At 42.4% G+C, this 23,770-nt stretch overlaps 1 protein-coding gene across 2 annotated transcripts in view; it reads right to left on the reverse strand.

Annotated features, from left to right (window-relative positions):
- Positions 1-23,770, reverse strand: part of LMO1 (LIM domain only 1) — a 61,596-nt gene that overhangs the window by 5,485 nt on the left and 32,341 nt on the right. For both annotated transcript variants that reach the window (XM_050335592.1, XM_050335591.1), the window contains exon 2: positions 10,867-11,080. In XM_050335592.1, the coding sequence (XP_050191549.1) occupies positions 10,867-11,080 (214 nt within the window). The remainder of the gene's footprint in view (positions 1-10,866; positions 11,081-23,770) is intronic.

Genomic DNA, 23,770 nt, shown 5'->3' on the forward strand with positions numbered 1-23,770 from the left:
GCTGTCTAATGGAGAAAAGCATTAAACATTCGGAGCGCTATTTTGGGGCTCACAAAATTTCAGTCAAAACCTATCTGCCTCTACAGCAGTGGGGTAGGTGCTTGGAGCCACCCATCCTCCTCCTCGCTGGCTTGCTCTGCTTGGTCACAACCTGTCGGAGGGACAGGCTGGCACGTCTCGCAGCAAGACACACAAGTCCTGCAAACTTTGCCAATCCTGGCAGGCAACACTATAACAGAGCTCAGGAAGAACCTCACTTACCTGCTGTTTAAAAAGAAAAAGAACAATTTCTCTTTCAATGAGTGCACAGCATTTTGCAAGGCATCTCAGAGAGCAAGTCCTCCCCCTGGCTGTACCCCCCCTTCTCCCACGTCCACATCCCTCCCAGGAGCCAGCTAAGCCCTTCCACGGTGGCCTGAACAGCATGCTCAGCCGTTCCACTTCAGCTCCCAGTCCTCGAGGACAGCCCTTCAGCACTGGAAGCTTTGCCATTTTCATCTTGGCTTTCACTATCTGTCTCCCCAGATGTCTGCTGCTGTTACAGCTCCTGCCGGGGGACTCAACCAAGACTGCAGCACCCTTTCCCCAGCCCCCAGCCCCCTTCTCCGAGGTGTCCCTGCAGACCCCTGTGCACGCCGGGGGCACCACGCCACGCTGAAGCCGCAGGAACCAGCTGGGGGCACCCATCAACAGGCTGACAAAACCAATCTCACCCCAGATTGTGGTCAATATGCATGGGGTTAGTTACTTTGCCTTGAAGATGATAAAAATCGTATTCTTGGGGCGACGAGCCTCAAGACGTACGATTCCTGCTGGCCATTAGCTCTGCGCATGCAACGCGTCGCTGCCCGCAGACAGATTTGGGCTCATGGTTTGTTTCAAGCCATTGGTTCTGGCTGATTCCACAACACGGAGATGAGAAGCATCAGGAAAATCTATAACCAATTTCTAAACCTGCAATTTGCCAAGCTAATCAATACTAATTATTACTGGCCAGTAATTGGGAATTAAAACACCCAGCAGTGTTATAGAAACCTCCACACAACTCTCCCTCCCTCCCACAGTGCCGTGATTCCGGAGTCAGCTTGCTCTCCAGTTTAAAAAAAGCTACCCTTATTTTTCTTTAGAAGTGGTATCATTGGTCTTTTATTAGGCCTGGCTGGAAAACCCCAAGCCTTCCTGTGAAGAAACAGCACTCCATTTTCCCTGATAGTTAAACCATGCAAACCAAACTGAAACACTCGTGCAGGACAGAAAAACTACAGAGGGAGTACCAAAATTCTTTCCCCTATGATTCCATCATATGAAGGCAGGCAGGGGAGCCAGCTGAGCACGGGGAGCTTGGCAGCCTAATGCCAGCAGACCAGACTGAAAAAATGTGGCGGTGAAAAGCATCCAGGTCTCCACCCTGAAACGCCCTGGCTCTCATTGAGCACCTGCTCGCAAATCAAGCCGTTGTTACAGACATCCCTCCCTTCCTCGGCGTAGCTGCCCCTTTCCACAGGACCTCACTTGGGCACAGCAAAGCCTGACAGCTTTTGCCAGGATTTTCCTATTTCCCATAAAACCAGGCATCCGTTTTTAGAGTACCCAAGTCACAGCAAACTCAAAAAATGAGTCAAATGCATTAGGCAGGGAAACTGGGAGGTTAATCCTAGATTTGCTCTGTGCCCAGCACTGCTACATGCACAAGTATAAAATATCCATTATTCATTAGCATCACAGTTGTGTGGAGCTCAATCTAGATTAAACAAAATAAAGGGGCCCCAGACAGCACCATTTGCATTGTTAAGCAGGTGCTTTTCTTCAGCCTTCAAATAGGAGACTTTTCTAAATGGAAATGATGGGGAAATTTGGACAGATGTTCACTTAACTATTTAAACAGTTAGCTTAAGAAACATGAAAAATGTATTTGGCATCGTATTCACCTGTCTCCTTTCAGGGGTTTTGGGGGTAAACCAATTGTTAAACAGCTTTGACTGTTTGCATAAGATCTGAAGCTTATGTTCTGTCCAGCTGAAATCGTGTTGCCTTCTAATGTCTACATAAACGTAGCTTCCAGCTAGTCAGCGTGCTAATCTTTTTCTCTTCTATCAAGTTTCACAGTCCTTCATACCCTCCCTCTTCCAACAGATGAACATTTCACACTTATTCTAGCACTTCCTAATTTTAATCTGCTTTTCAGGGAGTGATTTAGAGCCCCTGTATATTCACCATGCTTCTAAACATACGCTGTAACTTGTAGCTCAGTGAACATTTTTTTTTTTTTTAATCTGTCGGAAGAAAATACAAAATGAACACAGACTTTTGCCTTTTTTGTTTGCTTGTAGAAAACCTGACACCTCTGACATCTACTGATCCAGAAGCTACTTGAGCTGAAACTTTCTGAGGTGGGGAGCTCAACATTATCGGAGGAGGGAGAGAAGACAAGGAGCAGGAGAAAGATCTTCCGCCCCAAGCCCCATCTGTGGTTATATTTAAAATAACCCCACATGAACAAACTGATCTGCATTCTGTCCCCCAGACACCTTCATAACAGATGCAATACTCTCTCACACATTCACACACACAAAGTTTAAGCGCATTAGAAAAATCTGTCGGAAGATGCTCAGCATCTACTTACCAGCTTGGAGCCATTGGCATAAAAGAAGCTGGCAATACAGAAAGTTTTCAGTTTGGAGTTGTTTTGCTTCTTCTAAAGCCCCCATTTTTTCACTTCCCTTTGAAGTTAAAAGGCAACAATTTTCAAGTACAGATTTATTCCCCCTTATGTAACAGGAAGACCCAGCCAGCTTGTAAATAAGCAGAGACTATGCAGATTTAAAATTTAGCACAATTAAACTTTTACCCTGTGGTAGTAATTATGTTTAATGGCTCTTAGCCTGAACTTCACCATGTCTATTGTTGTCAGCCAGCCTAAAAGCCGGAGTTTGTCCAAGGACAATTTTCTGTAGTTTATGGGCACACTAAAAACCCTGCTATGCTCTTTTCTCATTGGCCATTGATGTCAGTGTGTATAGTAAAAATTAAAGCTAATTGGCATACAGGAGCAGCTCTGAATGCAAATGAATTAATGGCAAAAGAAGGGAGAGCTCCTGGAAGCAGTAGGCAACTGTCAAAGGATGTTTTTTATGGAGTCTTGTCTGGGCTAAAGAGCAGTCTTCTGCAGGATGATGCAGACCTCAACAGCTCCATGAATATACCTAAGTTAATTCAAACGATAGTAAAGTCACAGAACTCTGCAGACTTTTTTTTTTTGGGATAAAGAGAATGGTAAAGGGTCCTTACAGTAGGAAAACAGTAAGAAACTTCTCATTAACACGTTTAGTTTAGCACCTTTTAACAGATTTTTCCTTCAACCAAAATGTGCAGGGGGTCTAAACTGAGAACCTTCCTGCCTATTTCTGTCACCACTAGGAACAACAATCTGGTTTAGTCACTGCCTACAAGGAGAGAGTCCCTATTTCATCTCCCCACTTTAGCCTGTGTCTGACTTTGGCTTGTAACCAAAAAAGAAGGAGAAAATCTTCCCTCCACAGAAAGTGAAAGTTTTAGAGCTGTTGACTTCACAGGAGACAAAAAAAGGAGGAAGCAGGACAGACACATATAAATAATGAGTGGTACAGAAAGGGTAGATTAGGATTTTTTAAAAAAACACAAGAACAAAATGAGTTCACAATTAAACAGCTGAGTTGAGAGTATTAATTCCTTTCAAAAAGGAGGGTTTTTTCCATCACCAAAATATAAGAATTATGAATTGAAAGAGAACCAAACACTTACCTACAGATAAATGTCTACATTTGTAGATATTGTGTACAACTACATATTTTTCTACATATTTATGTATCCAGATTATCCAGATATACAAGTTTTTGGAAAGCTACTGAACCCCATGCTCATATCCTCTCCAGCCAGTAGGTGAAAGAGGTTTTCCTGTACACCTTCCCTATATACCTGCTGCTTTTTATTTCTTAACTTCATCAGGGCCTGCTGTAGAACAAGATTTGCTTTATATGTCTGAAACTCATCATCATGAAGAGAAAAGGTTTTGCCCCTACCATTTGATACAAACCAACAACTAGTATTTCAGTGAAGATGGTTCTTGACAGCTTGCAATCAGTACTTTTCCCATCTGTGGATATTAGAAATCTGCTGAGCTACAAGTCTGATTTGACCAAAGTACTGAATATACCAATAATTGCAGGGAAAGCCTAAACATCACTTAGAAAGATAAAAAGAATAAGCTTAAAAGCAACTTCAGACAATTTCCCTGTAATCAGCCTTTGCATAATATTAGAGAAAGCCTTAGTGATAGGCGATTCAGAACTGTAAATACATATTAACTGATGCACCCTCCTATCCAGGACACCGTTGTCAAGGGCCACAGTGGGAAGTCATGTCAGCTGAAGGAAAAGAAATGCATTTTGATACTAATGAAATTGGTCAAGCTGTCCTCTCATGAAGCCTTCAAGTTCAATCCCAAAGAATTTACGTCTTGCATGCCAAAGGGTTTGGCATTCACAGACAGCAGTGCAGGAGGAGCTGAACCCGTGCTGTACAAAACAGCCCTCTGGCCGAGTGACCGCACTAGTTCATAGATTACTGGCTGTAAACTTCAAGGTTGCTCAAGGGTATCAGTTGAAGAACACATCTGAATGTTCACTTATTTTTACTCCTTCGGCCTCTCCCTCCATATTTCCAAAGCATATTCCCAGTGTGGCTGGGACTCAGCAGGTAGGAGACGTCCAAGTCCTGCTCCCTGCCCCAGCCTTTCTCATGGTGTAACTGAAGCCACTGACCTTAAACCCATCTTGGCTCTCTCTGGCACCGTTGAACACATGTGCATCAATGTCCTCTTAGGAGAGTTTAAATACAGCAGTCAGAAAACTGCAAAGTTGGAAGGGCTAGGGGCATGCTAGTGTACCACAGCTGGGCACAATTGCTCCCCATAAGCTTTCCTCCTCACTGAGGGGTTTTGGAGATGGAAATAAAAGGGCAAAAAGCAAATGAACAAACAAAGTATGAGCACAGGCTGTGAGACACTCCTGAAACAGCTACTATGGTGAAAAAAATAATTCTGTACTTTAACATCACAAAGCACAGCAATGTTGCCAAGACACATTGTATTTTGAGCCTAATTAATTCTCCTTAATCTGTACAGACACCAAGTGTAGAAGTGAGGGTGTCCCATGTAGCATGCAAGACACTCCCTGTTGCGATGCAAGAGCAGAACTTCAGTTTAGCGACATTTTTAGGCTCCGAGCAGAGACCATTTGTTCAGCCACACTGCATTTACACCTCCCCTTCCCACGCTAAACATGTCCCTTTAAAATCCAGCAGGGCATACTCTCAGTGCATGCATGCACCCTATGCTTCTGTGGAGGGATAAAGTCCCAAACACTCTCCTTCCTGCTTCAAAGGTGTTGCAGCTTCTGCAGGTTGAAGCTACATTCTGACTATTAGTGATGTCTTTGGTAGATTAACTTAAATTCTGCCTGTTGCAGCACACACATCTCAGTTCCTGAAGGCTTGTGCTTACACGTCCCACTGTGGTTTAATGGTTTGGCTTAGGGCTGTTCTTACCGGCTCAGGGAAGCCCACGAGGAGGATATTTGTCCACATCCTCCCATGCTCCCATGTTTGTGCAAGATCACTGCTTTTATCCCACAACCAAAGCAAACCCTGCACATTTTTCAGATATAGAGCACTTCATCTAAAGGGCTCCTAAAGTGATTCATTAACAGAACGAACCCGCTGGGGTATTTGGAGCGGAGCAAAAACCAGTATCGAACATCTGGAAACCCCAGTACTGGGCAGCTGACCTTGTTTGGACTAGGAGCTGCCGAGGGTGGAGTTCAAGCCTCCGTGACACAAACAGTGCTGAGGGGTGCACAGGGCTGCTCTGCTTGCTGGAGGAACCAATGCCAGGCACAGATTGCAGCACTGATCAAAACACATGGGAAGCTGGCTGAAAAGAATTTCCATGAAACCCACTGAGAACAGCATTGGCGTTTCCTGGAAAGCCCTTCTCTCTTACTGATTTGCCATCATTTTTTAATGCAGGTTTTGAGCTTTCTTTGGAGTCTAATTAAGGCCCTAATCAGTTTAAATGATGAAAAACTTTCCCAACACCAGCATATCAAACACGCAGAAGCAACAGTTCTGCTCCTGTCAAAGCGAGCCTGACTCGCCTTTGCTCGTGTGAGGGCACCATGCTGAGTAAAAAGGAAAAATCACGTTCTTCATCAGCACTTCGCAGTGAAATTTAAGTTGTCGGTTCCTCACGGGAAATCCTGATGCAACACCCAAACCGTCCCTGTGAAGCGGAGCCTGGTGAATGTTTAATTACGCCTCGGAACAAACACACATCGCTGCGTGGGGGCTGCGAGGAGCCATCCGAGCTGCGTGCTAAGCTTCTCTGTCCCAGAAGCAGTTTCTTCAATAGCACTTGCTTATCAAAAATAATTAGAGGTAGGAATGCTGGAACTGTGATTATGAAACAAATGGTAAATCTATTTGCTGAGGCGAAATGTATTGAAAGATACATCTAGACACAGCTGGAGACTGAGGTGATACCACAAGGATAACAACTCGAGATCCAATTTCATCTTTCATGATTAAAAAATGAGCAAGAAAGTGTTTATGAAATGTGAAGGTTAACAAATGTTCCTTCACAAGCAATGACGACAGTTTATCTTTTGAAACAAATGATCAGGCTATGGTCTGCTAGCAGCTCCCGAGACACACGGGAAAGATTTCTGCTAAAAACCCACTGAGGATCAGCACACAGGGCTGGCAGCCCACTGTGCTGCTCACACCCAGGACAAAACCGGCTCAAAGGCAGCTCTGCCGTAGCGGGGCAGGAGCCAGGCATGCTCCTGTCCTGACCCTCTGCCCTGTGCCAGTGACAGGAGCCCAGTTCATCCCTGTCCCCAGTCCCTGCAGTGGCCACAGCTCAGCCACAGAGGGTCCCAGACCAACAAATTAACAACCACTTCAGCTGAATTTCTAATTTGCCCAAAATATTCCAGGAGCCCCTTGTGTCTAAAGGGAAGCACCCCTACAGTGCCACCATCTGCTGCAATGAGGGAAGCGGTGTTTGGTGCTGGGGCTGTGCAGCCCCAGGCAGGGACAGTCCTGCTGCAGGCTCTGATGGGAACCAGGGATGGAGCATGGGAAGGGGGGGCAGCACATCTCACCAGGGGATGAAACATGTTTTCCTAAACAGCACAGTCAGCTCCCAGGCAAATTCAGAGAAACGTTGGTCTATAAAGAGATTATGAAACACCAATTTTTTCTCCTGGTCGTTACACCGCAATATTCCTTTTGAACTACAGATATAAAAGGTGAATATATTTACATTTCTGGGTACAGAATCATCCAGCTTTCAATTTTTCACACGATGGTTGACCTACTAAATTTCAGGGCAATATTCACATGTAGAGTAAGTGGCCAACAAGGAATTCCTCTGACTGTTCTCCAGGTAAAACACTCCCTTCATGGTGCGACTACAGTATGAAGTATGAAAACTTATTTTCAGGAATGAATTTGGCTAAAATTTGACTAGTAGACCAAACAACATGAGCTGTTTAATGAGTAAAAAAAAAAATGTATATAGAAGCTCTAAAACTGTGAGGGAATTATATAATGATAGCTATGGGTAATTCTCCAAGAAGAAAAATTCAAATTACCCAGAGGGAACAGACAGTAGAGAAGATGGTGATGACAATTTTAGCTCCTTCTAATAATAGAACTAATAGTTAAAATTGAGAAAGAAAAGAATATGTACTTGTAGAAGGTAACACAAGATGTTTTAAAGTAAAAAAAAATTGCTTTATATTTCCATAAAATATGGGACTGTATAGCAGTGCCCTTATTCCTATCCTAGCAGCCTGAAGGGATTCCTTAGCATCAGGAGAGCAGAACACAGGAGTTTGGCAGAATTCCCCCAAAAGACAGCATAAACTAAATTTCCTTATTAGTGAGCACACAAATCACAATAGCCATAAAGCTGGCTAAACAACTGAATGCTAGTTAACAACTGTGTTACAGAACTAATGCTATTCCTTCCTACTCGAGTCTTCCTCGAATTCCCTGGGATATGACAACTATACTGTTCTTCCCAACAAAAAAAACAAATAAGAAATATTTCTAGTGGTCAAAGCTCTAATATCCTAAATTGGGGGAAAATACTTATAAGGCCACGTAAGTCTTCTCTTCATAGTTTAACTGTGCTGCACAAATAGCAACAGGTTTCCCCCTTGGTGGGCCAGAAATTATTCTAACACAAAAAATGGAGACAAAGGTATTATGAGACCTCTTTCAGGCACAGAACTTTGTTTCAGAGGTCACATTTAACTGATGCTGGGACAGGAGCTTCATGGCCATGGTCAAACACTAGTCCCAAACGTTGCCTTTCATGTTTCATGTCATGAATTGCCCTCTCTTCTCAAAGTTGGAACATTGGGCCATTTCCTTGGGAGCTGCAATGCCTGACTTCTTTTCCATCTCTAGCACAGGCTTCTGCTGTGCTCCAGAAAATTCATATCCTCCAGGGGTCAGTGAGAAGACTAAACAGCACCTCAAAACAGCATTTTCAGCATAACCCAAGGAAAGAAAGAACTGCTCTACAACTACAATGATAAAAAGGTTCTTTAAGCTTAACAACATCAATACTGCTGTCCTTTGGCCCTTTAACATGTCTGATTTGATGCCACACATTATTTTTGTTATGAAACTAGAATAAACCAAAATCAATATGTGCTTATTAAATGGACAAAACAGGGGGTAGCTCATAGGTTTCGAAAAAGCAAATGTAAATGGGAAACACTGCTCAGCTGAGTATTTCTAGCAGGGTTCTGTTACATGCAGAATAAAGCTGAATATCTATCTTTAGGGTCAAATTAACTAAAAAAGAAAAAAAAATCACAGACATAACACTTTTTCAAGATCACAAATGACAAATTCCAGAGAGGTGATAAATAATGAAGTGGAGGATGACAGATGGAGAGACCTGGATCACTTGGCAAGCTGGGTGCGAACAAGATAAAGAATAGAAAAGATAATGTATAAACAAGATAAAGTATACAAAGAAATACTCCAGAAAATAATGCAGCTATTCTTTCTGGAAGGAAGATTATCCCTGGAAGTAGCTCTCCTGAGAGATTTCGGGGGTCCTTGTGATAGTACCTAGCATGACCGAATTGTGATACTGTGATAAAAAGCTTCCTCAGCAAGGGAAGATTGAGAACTGCTATGTTCTTCACTGACACATCAGAATTATGTCCACAACACAAAAAGGGTACAGCTGAGCTGAAGGAGAATCACAGAGATTCTAATTTGAGCTTAGAAATCAGTGAGTTAAAGAACCTTTTGGAGCTCAGTTTTTTCAGCTTAGCACAGACAGGGTGTCACAAGTGTCTTGTCCCAAGTGACTTGTGACATTAGTCAATACTCAGACTTATGCAAGGTACTAAAATTACTCCACTGTGGTGAAGATAGTTAGGTATTTCCTCATCACACCTTTTCCATCTTCCCAAAGGCTCCTTATCCTGTCTTTTCCCCTTCAGATGTGTTCACCCTTACCCAAGCTCCTCTTCACTTACATTTTGGGAACGTATCCCACCTAACCAGGTGTGAACCTGTGACTGCTGCCTGTGTGGCAGAATTTCAGCTGGAACATTTCATGTGTGCCCTGAAGAATTTCAGCTCCAGCAGGAGTAAAAATCCTCATGTGGGCAGGATGCTCCCGTACACTGTCTGGCTGAAAAGCAAGGTGACAGCTCCCATATGGCAGCTAATGGACTCATTTCTTCTGTTTGGCTCAGTGCTCTCTCTCTCATCTTTAGAAGGAGAAGCATGTTTGTTCAAGTTTACTAAGAAAATATTTACTAAAGATTTTCTGAAATACATTTTACATTGAAAGACATGAAGCATCTGATCATTGACACTAATCTAGCCAGCATCTGGGCACTACAAGGTTAGATGGCATTTTACATCCCTATCTTAGAGCCATGTGTTGGATTTGTTTTGCTTCAGATGTTTTGCCGTTTGAGGTTGCATGGGAAACGCTATCGGTGTTTTAGAAAAATAAAAAGAAAACACACACATTAGCTGGAGACCAAGTACATTCTTCCAAAGGAAAAACAAAGCAAAACTCGGAGTGTTTTGCAGTGTGACCCTCATAAGAATGTTTGCATTAGGCCTGCTGTCTTATTAATATTCATTTGTGTTTATATAAAGTATTTTGCACAAACCCCTCATATGCACCAGGCAAAAAGCCACATGTATTGCAGACACACACTGACAGGATAGTTGTAACTCACAGTTAGTGATGGTCTCTGCTGATTTCCTCATAAAGAAAATTTTTTTCAAGTTGATCTGTAATTTTTGAGTTTTACTTTGCTTAGTTAGGGAAGAGACAACAGCCCCTTGGGAGTAACCTTACTCAATAGAAGCACTAGAAGCCTCTCTAAAAGCTATGACTGAAAAAGAAAAGGTAAAGGTTTGGTCAGGTCTCAGTCAATATGCAGGAGTATAGCATCAGAGATATGCAAGAAGAATTAACAGTCTTTTCCTAATTTACTCAGCAAGTAATTCTGCTCTTGCTGGTTCATAATAATAAGAAGTAGAGTTAAGTCATGACTTCCTTCTTCTACCTTCACCTAAAACCAGAGTTTCACCTCCCTGACTACGAAATACATTAAGTGCAAATAAAAAGCCATGCTTTGACAGAGGAAGAACCTCCAGTCTCTTCTGGGCAGGGCTGACCACGCACAGGCACATGTTTTCATAGGAGAGGTGCCAGACAGCTGGCAGCACGCTGAGAGGCTTTGGGAAGAGCCCACAGTACGTTCCTCTATTTACCTCAGGTAATCTCTGCGGCAAAGAATGAGATTTGCTTTTGTGTAAAGAGTTGATCCAACCTCTCCAAGACGACAGTCACAGCAGGCACACTTTAGACAGTCTTCATGCCAATACTTATCCAGAGCCTTCAGCAGGTACCGGTCCTTGATCTTTCGGTTGCAGCCAGCACAGCCCTTCTGCTTCCCTTTGGGTTGTACGGATAACATCGGCACACCTGCAACGCAAACAAAGCATTTCACTGAGAGGATATCCAAACAGCTTGGATACGTTACCGGCATTTGGGGTAGCACTGTGAGCTATAGGTAGATCTGTGAGCAAACACTGCTGCTGATTTCATTACATGAAGCTCACATTGTAAGAATCTGACAGTCAAAGGAATTTTAAGTTCATCTGCTGTCAGGGGCTAAGTGGGAGTGCGACGCTTGCAGGAACGCAGCCCTTTTTTCCTGAGGGTAGGGCTGACACAAAGCACCAGACTTTTTGTAATTAACACCTTGCAGCAGAATAAACTGGCTGCAGTATCAACATTTGCTTTTTCCCTCATTACCAGTACCCTTGTGTTGTTAATTGCCTGCCAAAGGCAATTACAAAGATCAGAAGGGCCACCACTGTATGTACCCCCAGTCCAACATCTTGGCTGGATCAAAGATGGGCAAAGGAGAGGAGGGGGTATAAAAAGATGTAGTATGCCACTGTTTTTCCTCTCTTGTGAACCCCACTGGTGACAGAGGCCTCACTGGAAGCTAAAGCAGCCCAGGGGCTGCTCCAAAATCAATGTGATTCAAAAGCTCTTGAGGATTGCTGAAAATAACCCCACCAGTGCCCCTAGTGAAACTATACTCCTTAAGTAAACCAGAGCTTTCCTCCTCCTCTTGCATCACTGGAGAAGCAGTAAAAAGCCAGGAGTTGCTTCTGCCCTGGAAAACCCTGCTGGGACTGCAAAGCAAGGACAAGCTAGCAGGGTATGAGGTGGTGGTGATAGGACTCTCGAGTCATGAGACTGGTGGAGACTTGCTGTGGCCACCACGCTCACAGTGCTGTCTCCAGCTTTTTCCTCTCCTCCAAGCAACATGTGAGCACTGACACAGCTGTGATACCTGTCAGCCTTCTCATTTTAAGAGGGGGGCAAGAAGGGACTTTATGGAATGAACAGGCAAGGTGGAAAAATTAACAAGGACTGTACTGTGAGGGAGGAAAGGGACAGGAAATTATGAAGGAAATATTCGCTGCTATGCCAGAATTCCATTTTCTCTGGAGCCTTAACTTACTTTGTTATGACTTTTGTTACAACTTACTTTGTTATGATTTTCATTTTTACTGGTGTACTGACAATGCTGGGCCTGTAACAAGTACATTGTGGGCTTAACCAACACAGAGATGATTAGAGGGGACACACTGGCCACAGTAGCAGGTGTCACTGGCTGTATACTCTTACACAAAGTTAATCTGCCATTTCTGTAGGAAGCATTGGATGTTCCAGAAAGCAGCAGCTTGATAATGGAATTATTAACAATCCCTTAACTAGAGAGGACGAGTCAGTGGCACCGTCATGACATTCGCTGCTTTCCTTAAAAGCCAGGGTGACCTGAGGGTGCCTAATGGTCAGCACATGTAAACCCACCACTCCTACGGTAATAATTGCTTCGTCAGAGCTGCGAGCAGATGACAATAGCACTTAAGACACCTCTACACAAACAGCGAGGTATCGATCCATTTGTAATCAAAGTGGTCTCAGCAGCACGGAGACAGGTCAAGTAACATTCAAAAACTCTAAAGGCTTAAAGAACCCTCCTGCCCTCTGCTGCAGCACACTTGAATCCCGCTCACAAAGTCTCTACAAGCAAACTCTTGACACGAGTGAGAAATCCCAAAAATTTAAGTGAAAACTTACATCTGTGTTAACATGCAACCCATAATGCTATTGAGAGAAATTCCACATACACAGCCACAGGGAAACACACATTTGGAAAGAGAGAGAAGACAGGGAAGTGACAGAAATGGAATATACTGCAGGTCAGACTGCAGAAATCCTGAGCACCTGGTGAGAGTTTCTTACGAGAACAAGAGAAGTGGCCCCGTGGTTCTAGACATAGCACTTTTCTTTTCTTTTTCTTTTTTTTTTTTCCCAAAACACATTTCAGGAGCAAAGAGAAGCTTCACTTTTCAAGTAATTTCTATGCTCTTCCCAAATCCACACCAGGAAAACAGCACACTGTGAGAAAAGGCTGCCTTTTCTGAGGCAGAGAAGGGGCTATACACGAATTTGCATTTGCAAACTGTGTAAGATCAGTGCCAGTGATGAAAGAAAATAGTTTGCACCTATGAAAACTAAGACCTAGATGTGCAAATTATATTTTAGATAGGAACCCCAGACACCAGCAAGTCATTACCCACGCCACAAACAGACTCTCTAAATGTGAGCTGTGTACCCTCAGAGGCAGAGGAAGATTTCTTACAAGGGAGAGTCATCAGACAATTCTTTTGCAAGCTTCATCTAGGTAACCTGAGGATCCTACACCCGGAAAGGTGCAGATTCTAGATAACCAGCACACCTGAACCCCCCACTCAAGAGGCTGCCACATGGGTGGGGTTTGAGATCAGCTCTGCAGTTCAGCAATGCAAGACCTTCAGCCAAGTGGGACTTCCCAAGGCTCCCGAGCACCTTTGGAAACATTACCCTTCCAGAGCTACATCTGCCCTCACCCAGAGAGCAAGGGCTCCACTGCAACAGCAGCATACTCAGGAGCAGGAGCAGTTGTACAGGCATGAAACCCTGGCTGGACCCTTAGGAGAGGCTGGTTTGACTATTTAGGGCAGGCAAGGAGGGTCTCCTGTGGCAAGCAGGCGGATGGCTGAGGGCTGGCTGTAGTGGCAGTTCTTGTTCCATCTGTGGCCCTGGCAGCCCTCACTCACTGCAGCCATCTCAGCTCCCCACTACTGCAGGAGCACCGTTGTCTTATGAGAGGGTTCTGCGAATAAGGGGAATGTAACACTTTGATTTGCTTCTAATAACTAGCAAAGGAACAGATATATATATTTTTAAGCAGTACCTTAAGCAAGGAAAAAAGCTATGTATTTGGTCAGTGTTCAGCAGGGGGCTTTCTAATGAAAAAAGGTACCATTTCAGAGATCATATGATGTTCAAAGCTGCTATTCCCACTCAGATAATAACGAGCAAGGTCAGCCTCTGCTGGTCAGGTTCAGTGTTTTGAAATTACATTTTGGGCTGTGAGGTTTCCTTCCGACATCCCGACCAACCGGTCTGCAAGGAGCACACACGCCACTACTGAAAGTTGCAGCTGCAATTAGCTGGTGAGTTGACACAGCAGGCAAGGCGTGAAACAAAATTTCAAAAACTGCCAAACTTGATCAGCAAGGGTTCCTCAAACACTTGCCATGTCATTTCCAAGCAATAAGAGAGAAGCATCTCGGAAGCTTAACCCCTTTCACAGCCAAAGGCTTGCAGAGAGAGAGGACAGAGCCAACACCAAACCCTGATTTCCTCCTCCTGCGTCCTTTCCAGTAAACCTCAAGCAGTCTGGGCTTTGCAGGCAGAAACCACCTGGAGTACTGCTCTTTCTTTTTGGAAATTTCCCCACTGCAAGACTGAGGTGCTGCTTCATTTTTCTATGCGTTTTTTCCCCTGTGTTTGCCAAAAAACACCAAGATACCTAGTTCAATTGGATAAGGGGCATGTGGTGCCTAACTGGGGCTGTCAAGAAACAAAGGGGTCACCTTCAACAAATTCCATGTGTCCTGTGCGGGCAAGGATTAGAAAATGAGACGTAGTGTTGCAGAACTAGAAAAATTAACAGCTGGACACTCACACATTTAAATACGTGATCACAAGGGAACAGATTATTGCCAAATTCTGAAAGTACCATCAAGTTACTCTCTCCTCTCCTGTTGCTAGACATCCAGTGCTCTCTTTTCTTAGAAACAGCAGATGAAGCCTTTCTATTTCTGGCTACCTACACTCCCTTCTTTGCCCTTTACAACTTAATAGACTTGCTGCTGGTAAATACAAAACTAAACCTGTTCTGAGTGCTCAGAGCTCCAATACACATTAAAAAATTATAGACACCACCTCTGGACATACTGAAATTTATGTGTGTGTCTAAAGAGGCTGTTATTGTAGTGAGTAATCTAAACTTTACCTCTATTCACAGTCGGACAAACAAGCTTTAATCAGCCCATATCTTCTCAGTCGGGGTCTTTCTGTAAAACGATTCAGCTGGCTTTATAACACAAGTGTCCACTAAGTACACCTCTAAATTTTTCTAAGCCATTTTACTGATATTTCTATTCACATGGCAATCAGCTGCAGTTCCTCTAAGGGCACTGTTCATAAAGCCTGGTTTCCAAGAGAGCCTGGGAACTTTTCATAAATGGTAGACCTTTTAAATAACAGTTATCTGCACTGGTCCTACGGCGCACGGCTCCACAGTGCTCTGGTCTGCCAGGGAGCTACCGGTCCCCTCTGAAAGCATGGAAGTTCACCACCTAATTTCTTTAATGCAACTCTAAAGGTTAATTGGTCTGAAAGAGTAATGGGGGACTGGTAGCTAATGATATATGCCTCAAGGCTTTGCAGCTTGCCTGTATTTTATACAGTCAAGTCCAGAGCATAAAACACAGGTGATATCACCAGGACTTTTCAGACCCCCCTCCGGCCTCCCCCTCTCGAGCCCAAGCCCTCTGCTACACCCACATGTGCCGAGTGAGAGCTGCAGGAGCTGAAGGCAGTTCTCTTCCACCTGCATTTCATGCCTTATTAGAGGGGGCTCTGAGAAGTGCCGCCACTGCACTCCTCATTACCACTGCAGAGAACTAAAAACAACCTTAATGAGGAGAGCCGGAGCGTACAATACGGGGTGGGAGGAGGGACGTCCTCCCACACTCCCCAAGGAATCTGGCCAAAATCTTCAATTTGCCATTTATGACAGCTAATTAGTTATTCTATTCAAAATCTTTGCTTTAAATAAAAGAACTAATTATACACAAAGGTCAGTCCCCCACCTCCTGTGAAGCTCACATAATTGGCTTATTTCCCCAACATTGTGTGTATGTTTTACACAATGCTTTCAGGCAGATGGCTTTAACTCTTTCCCTCAACAAGTTTTTTGGTGTTGCTTTTTTGTTGTTGTTGGGAATTTTGTTTGGGTTTTTTTTTGTTGCTGTTGTTGTTTGGTTGGTTTTTTCTTTTTTAAAACCCCAAAACTTTTCCTCAGATTACCTACTTTTACCGTAATATCTTGCTCAACAACAAAGTAAATAACTACATGCACACACAACACAATACATCTACTCTCTGAAAGGTTTGTGACAACCACTCCAGCACAGTGCTTCCAGCCTTGTTGTACAGCACCTTGCACAACACTGCACTGGAATCATATTTTTGTTCATCACCACAAATTCTTTCTTGAGCAGTGCCTTCATATACAGCTACCACGTTTCTGAACCACTCTGCTGGCAAAGATCACAATTACTGCAGGTTTACGTTACACTTATTCTTTTTTAAAAAAAAGTTTTCCTTTTTTTTTTAATTTATATAAGTGGTTGTTACAGGGATGCGGCATTCCAGTGCTAAAAGCAATTTTGGTTTAAAGACCAGGGGGTTGGCAGTTGGGCAATTGAGCCTGGGTTTCAGAGTTCCACTTGAGGGAAAAAATGTTTGTTTCTAGCATCAACACCTTTTAAATGAGCTGACCTCCTTTTGCCTGCTAACAAAAACGCCAGCATTTGGCTGCAAAAGATGAAAAAGTAACTGAAGAGTAGGAGTAATCTTATTAACTCCTGTCTCATCACAATAAATAGGCTGCAGTCTTATGTCTTTTATCAGAGGATCTGATATCATTTAAAAGCATTAGAGTCCTGCATCACCCATTTAAGTAAATGCAGACAGTCACTGCCAAAAAGATGCAGTGAATTTCATTGCCTTAAAAAGAAACTCACTTTGTGTTCCCAGTATTGTATTACTCACCTTCTATGAATACTACACCCTGTGAAACAAGTCAAACCTTGCACTTCCACTGAACTGAGAGCGAGCTCTCTCAGGCGTCTTCACCAAGAATTTCATTTGAAGAATTATGGCCAGCAAGGTGAAACTCATCGTGTCATCTGTATATCCAATTAAAACATTACATTTGGAACACCAAGTACTTACAACTAAATGCTTATGAACAAGCCTTAGACCATTCATCAAAATTATTCAATGAGTAACCACAATCTTTTTTCATTTCCAGTTTCATGCTGCAATGTGCAGAAGGTGATTTTTACAGTGGCTTCAGCAATTCATTTGTGGTATTCTTTCTTCTGAATCATTCGTGAACAGATTTCCCAAGCGCGGCAAAAAAGTAGTTGGAGAGGGCAGTTAGTAGGAGAACCATTTTGATTAGTGCTTCTATTTTAACTACGCTATAGTCTTGTGACCAATAGCACAGTAATTTTTTTTGGCCATACAGTTCATGACAAGCTTTAGAGAAATGAATTTTAGAGTCTAGTGTCTCCTGGCAGTTTCAGCTGCCTAGAAGTGACTCAAAGCTGCATGAGTGGCTTAAAGCCCCCTCCCATCTCACAGGCAGAGACCCTGTTTTCAAGGATTTGCTCAGAGAGAACATACACAAAACAATAATTCCAAGATAATAATTCATATCATTTGAATCTGTACCAATGCAGGTCCTGATTCAGGACAGGAGGTGCAGGATTAGTATTTTCATTTTCAACACAACTTTTGAGTCTTCTAGTACTGCTTTTACACTCTATTATAGAGTTGCTCTTACCAGAGGACAACTTGTAGCTATAAAGAAACATATGGCAGCAGGACCAGACACAGACCATAATAATTGTTGCTGCAAAACAGTTTCTATAAATCATTATGGTAAGCAACATTTTCCCTGTGCTCATAAAATATGCTTGTTTGAGCGTTAATTTTTCATAATTGGCATATATCCAAAGCTTATCCTTAGCACATCCAGTGTTTCAGTAAAATCCATTTTTACTATTTGAAGCCCTGGGAACAGTAAAGAGACATGCAAGTTTCTTCCACCTTCAACCTAATCTAAGAACATTCTGATCAAGTTTTCTCAGTAAGTCACAATTTAGCTTACTACAGTCTCACAAAGGTCCTGCTTTTAGGTGGCCAGTTCCCTCCTTCAGTGTCTGTACCAGAAAAAAAGTCTGGCAATGGAGTGACTACTCTCAAATCACCTTTTCAGCAGTATAAGAACATCACAGATGAGAAAATTATTATTAGGGATCAGCAGCCTGAAATTCATCCCTATTCCTCAACATTCTATCAATTCGTAGGTGACCATTGAAAAGACATTAAGATCAAAAGATGTTTTTTTAGTGGGTTTGTGTGTCAAAGGAAACCAATGGAAGAAGAATCTCTGAGTCAAATGGTCACAAAGGTAAGAACTAATCCCTCACTTTTCAGCTCTTTTAAAAATAACCTATATAGCAAAGTTAAGTACAGGGAGGGCTTTGTGCACCTTCCCTTCCCCAAAAGGAAAGAAAATTAAACAGAAAACCCCAATATCGAGTTAAATAACCCAAAGAGTATTTGAGAAGTAAAAACTCCTCAACTACTTCCAGGCATGTGTGTAATACCACATAATTCTCACCTTCCAGGTAAAATTGACTGTTTAACATACTGAGGCTCCCAGACCAAAGCAAAGATGCTGTGATGCAGCAGAGCTCAGGTTGAGCAGTGAAAAGTTAACATCACCCTGATAGATTTGGCATGCTATATATGTGAATATTTTAAGGAGAACAGAACCGTATCATTGCACAATCACCATCATCATCTTTTCTTCTGCCTATTTGCAGACATATACAATGTCAACCTAAGCTTTCGGCAACCTTAATAGAATTTCAGTGTCCACTGCCAAATGGCCATTTGATGTTCTGCTCTGTGTACACTGATGAAGCAATCTGTCACAGCCCTTAATGCAGGCAATGATGACTATCCAATCTAAAGCTTTCACAGGCTTATAGAAATTTCTCAAGACTTTTGGAGCCTGTAAAAGTTTGTGCAATACCACAGAAGAATTTGGAATCCTGGTCCTCTGTATTTAATGAAATATGAATATGGTCCTTTAAATGTTTCTAGAAGAAATCCTACCCAGGCCAAAAGCATATTTTATTCCATCAGTCACCAGAAAGTCGTGCTGGCAACTCTGAAATAGCAAACGCTATGATGATTGCAAGTTATGGTAGTATGAAAAGAACAGCCCCTCCAGCCCCTTTCCAAACTTACTGCCAAGACAAGTATTGATGCTCATGCCCTGCTCAAGATTAGTGTAATAAATATACTCGGACTAAAATTTATTTGCATGTAAGAGGCAAGTAAAGATTTGTCTGTAGAGAATGCAGAGGGAGTCTATCTTCTTAATGCAATCTGTGTAAGAGATACAGTTGCTGCTGACTGACCTTCTAAAAAGTGAAATACACTTCCCTAGTGATTCAGAAAGATGCGTTTATCCCCCAAACCTATCCTCTTCTCCCTTTCCTAGCAAAACCAGACCAACGCACTTGCTATTAAAAGTTGAAAGGAGAAGGACAAGAAGAGCTATTTCCCCCTCTTCTTGTTGAAAGGAAAAAACACAACAGACAGTCCTTTGCAGGACCATTTGCATGCTGAGCTGTCAGACCATGCACTTTCCATTAAAGAGATAGCATCCCTTTTCATAAGTCCATTTGGGATCCATTTTAGTGTTATCTAAAAATCAAATCTACATGGTAATCCTTTTAATGTACTCTTGACTTTTAAAAACAGCTTTATGTTCCTTCAGGAAATGTTTTAAGCCATTACTCTGTAATTACTACTCACCCATGAAAACACTGATCTTTTACAACACATAATCAGTTTGCTGACTTAAAAAATAAAGCAGACTGGAATTTTGTCTCATGAAAGTAGCAAGGAAAAAACATGGTTAGGAGAGCATCCCATCTTTCCCCTATGCAACATATCCAAGTGGTATGTTTTTTCTCTTGCATAGGAGTGGAGCTGAGGTGGTCACAGTTCTAAGTGCCTGTGTTAAGTCTCTGTGTATGGAGACTCTCAATCTCAGGTACGCATTGGTAAGCACTTTCAAAGCAACAAATAAATAAATACTGATTTGTGAAGCAGAATTTGTATCACTATAGATATAAATAATATCCTAACCTTTTGCAAGCCCTGAAGTTTTGAGTGACACTATACAACTTCCAGAAAGGCCATGGAATTTGTGGAACTGCTTTGATAAGCTTCAGTAGTACATGAACAAGTCCCAGAAGAGGTGTCAAAAATGGTTCATAGCTAGTGTGACTTTACTGGATTTATCCACACCTGCAGTCAACACAGGAATGCCTAGTCGGACTCCAGGGGCCTAAAATTACCTTGAAAGTCCTACTATACCAGCTCCTGAAGGTTTTGCCTTGCTCCATTCCAAACTCCTCTACCCACCCAGAGGTAGCTGGGAGGCAGAGGAGAGTTTGAGTGGGATGGTGAGCCAGCACTGTCTTGCCCTTTCCAGCAGGAGACAGAAAGAGGATCAGAGTCCATTTTACTCAGGTACAGTTCCTGTATGAGAAGGACCAGAGAAAAGCCTATGACTTCTGTAATGCAGTTGCTCAGACTACAGGAGATCCCTGGATATTCCAGCCTTGCGTGCAGTTTAATAAAGACCCCAGATGTTTATACAAAGTATAGCCCACCACCAACAGGAAGGATCCTTCCCCTCCCAGCACTGACCCCAGAGAACACAGGACCCTCCTCACTCAACAGCTCTGGCAAAAGCAGTTTAATATTTCAAGACTAGATAAAGGGCAGTGTAGCAGTTTGTCAGAAAGAACTTGCTGTACCTTGCAAACAGTACCAAGCAAAGCTGTTGTTCTCCTAATGCCAGCAAGACAGAGAAGACAGAGAAAGCAGAGGCTACATACTTCATTGCTTCTGTTCTTCTGTTTACCGAGGTCTAACTTAAGCCTTACTTAGCCACAGTTTGCTTCCATTGTCAGATTTTACTCTACCCCGTTTCGCTACTGCAATTAGGACAGAGAAAGTCCTGCTCTTGGCCATTTCCCCTTTCATTCCCAGGAAAAGGTATGCAGACCCCAGTGCGACGCTGTTCATTAAACATTTGTTATAGCTGCAGTTGGCCAGTAACTATATGCCTCAAACTAATTTTTGTTATTCACGACTGATTAAGTCAGGGCTCACAAGCCACAGCTGGCCATTAATGTTACCCTTCTTTACAAGAAAATATGCTGATAAGAATGAAAAGTGGTTTCTTGGCATTAGCTGTTGTATACTCGTTCTATAATGAGTTCCTTTGAGGTGACGTATAGAGGCAGGGTTTGAGCACTATTACCCTAGCCAACAAGACACACACAAATAAAATTGCACAACTTTCTCTTTTGTTCCCTTTTTTTTTTTTTTTAAATGTCCAAGAAAGGCTTTGAAAACTGTGCTGTGATTCACCATATATTCCCAAATAAAGTGAGCACTAAGGGTTTGGGGCAAGTTAGCATGACATTTAGTTTGCATTAAAGCATCTTGGAAGTCATATGAAGTATACCGTAACAGAGCATATTCTACTCTATTAAGCATTCAGGAGCATCACAGTATTCAGAATATGGATGAGAAGCTGGAATTGCACAAGACATTCCTCCTCTTACGATTGACCACTGAGTTGAATTCAAGCTGATCCTAAGGGAGCCATTTTCATTAACCTACTGTAGCTCTCTAATCCTATTCCTTGAATTTCAGACCACTACCACTACAAGAATTTATGACCTGCTGCCTGCACTTTGGATGGTACTCTCACTTCACTTTTTTCCTCAATGCATCCTGCTCCTCTGGATCATTACCACTGCTTCATGCAGCAACTGATCCCCTTAAAGTGGAAGCCTGCTCTTCAATTCAGTTATTTATGCTCCGTTTAATTGAAGATGTCAATGGTTACACTTGGTGGGAAACAATGACAAAAATAATAATCATATGACCCTTCCCAGCATGCAGAACTGAAAGCCTCCTGAGATGTACGTTCTGAAGTCTGGCCTGAATATGTATCTACTAATGCTTTGCCTGAAACCTCAGACTAAAATGAAATTCTAAACCACTAACCTTCAGCTCCAAAAATGCTACACTTCCGGGCCAAAAAACTTACTGAGCAGCTTTTCCTCCGCTCCATTTCCACGGGAGCCTACTGCTTGATTTGCTCAGTTTTCGTCCACCTCATCATGAGATTCCTGACTGCTGAAAAGAACTCCTTCACTGAACTAATGAAATAAGGAGCCTTAAGTGCCCTGCAATCCTTTTTAGAAAAGGCTGTATCTCCAGATGAGTCTCAATTTCACAGCATCAGGGAACTGTGTGCCAACACACTGAACCGGAACGCCAGGACTAGCAGGAGTAGCAGACAACAATGCTAACATCAGGGTTATTTTAGATTAGAGCACTTCCAAATCAATTTTGGATTCAAACTTTTAAATGCACTCTCCAGAAGGAATCTGCCCTGACTGAGTGTTTTCAAGGCTAATTTTCTAAGCTCGAATGAAACTCATTCTTATCTAAGAAAAAGATGCAACTAACCTTTGCCACAAAGGCTGGGTCATATCTAAAAAATGAGGCAGACAACTGCCCTAAAAAGGAATAAACTGCCTAAGTACACATCTGTAAAACTGTGAACAAAAAACAAGCAAACAAAACAAAACAAAAAACCCAAACAAACAAACAAACAAAACAAACAAAAAAAACCCTGATGTTGTTGGGAAGAGATTTTAGCTGAGTCCGGAAGTTGTCACAACATTCGGGATCTTCTCCTTCAGCTGAGGTGCCCCATCTCCTAAAAGCAGTCCCATACCAGCAGAGGTAAGGGCATACTCTGGGCTCTCTGAGGCAGCAGGACTCCACTCCAGAAACGTGCCTCATGCTGCAGTGGGACAAAGAAGGAGCTGAACATCCACAGCCTGACGGCAGTTCTTTTTTCCAGACTAAAACTCCTGCTGAATTAAGACAGATCCTCAGCACTCTACAGAAAAGAAAGTGGTTGTGATGAGAGAAGAGAATGTCTAAGACAGATGGGAGAGTTAAGGTTAAAGTTCAGACCAGAAGCAATTAAGACGGGTAAGAGTGCTCTGCAACTTGACACAGGTTTGCTTTGTATTCAGAACTTTTCACTAGCATTAAGCATCTTAACTTGTGTATAGAGAGATTATAATTAAAACCTGACAAGCTTAAATTAGCCATTTAGAAAAGGTTCTCCAGAAAGCTTTTAAAGTAGACTAAACATATCTATTAAAATCGAAGAAAGGAAAAAAATCAGAGCCATTTTCAGTTACAATAGTTTTTCCTACCTAGATATCTCAAGAGATTAGACACATTTGAAATCAAAGTTCTGTAACTGTCCAAAGCCACTTAATAGGAGGGAGAGGGAGGAAGTGTGGCAATTAGAAAAACCTTTAAACCCCCCTCTATTTAATAGCCAAAGTCCTTTGGATGAACATAAGCACTCCAGAAACCCCATTTAAAAAAAAAAAAAAAAAGAAAAGAAAGAAAGAAGAAAAAAGAAGAGATCCTTATTTCCCTCTGGGATTTTTGAGCACTTCAGGGAGTGCTCTATTATGGTTCCCCAGGGACAGGGGAATTATGTCAATCTGCCACAAGGCGGGCAGTTAGTGAGGGAAGCAGCCTGGGAGCTGGTTTTCACCAGGCCATGCCAATTAAAGCATAGGGAACATTTTCACCTCACTCTGGCTATTTAGATTAATTCCTAGTGTTTCAATGCTATACAATTTTTCTACGAGATCAAGGAACTGAATCTAAAGAAAATTTGCTCTTTATTAAAAAAAGAAACATATCCACCAGTGTCAAATGACACCAGGTGATTTATTCCCTCTGAAAAGAAAAAAAGCTACA

Source organism: Myiozetetes cayanensis, unplaced genomic scaffold (genome assembly GCF_022539395.1).
Source record: "Myiozetetes cayanensis isolate MyiCay16 unplaced genomic scaffold, myiCay2020 scf6-25, whole genome shotgun sequence".
Classification (NCBI taxonomy): domain Eukaryota; kingdom Metazoa; phylum Chordata; class Aves; order Passeriformes; family Tyrannidae; genus Myiozetetes; species Myiozetetes cayanensis.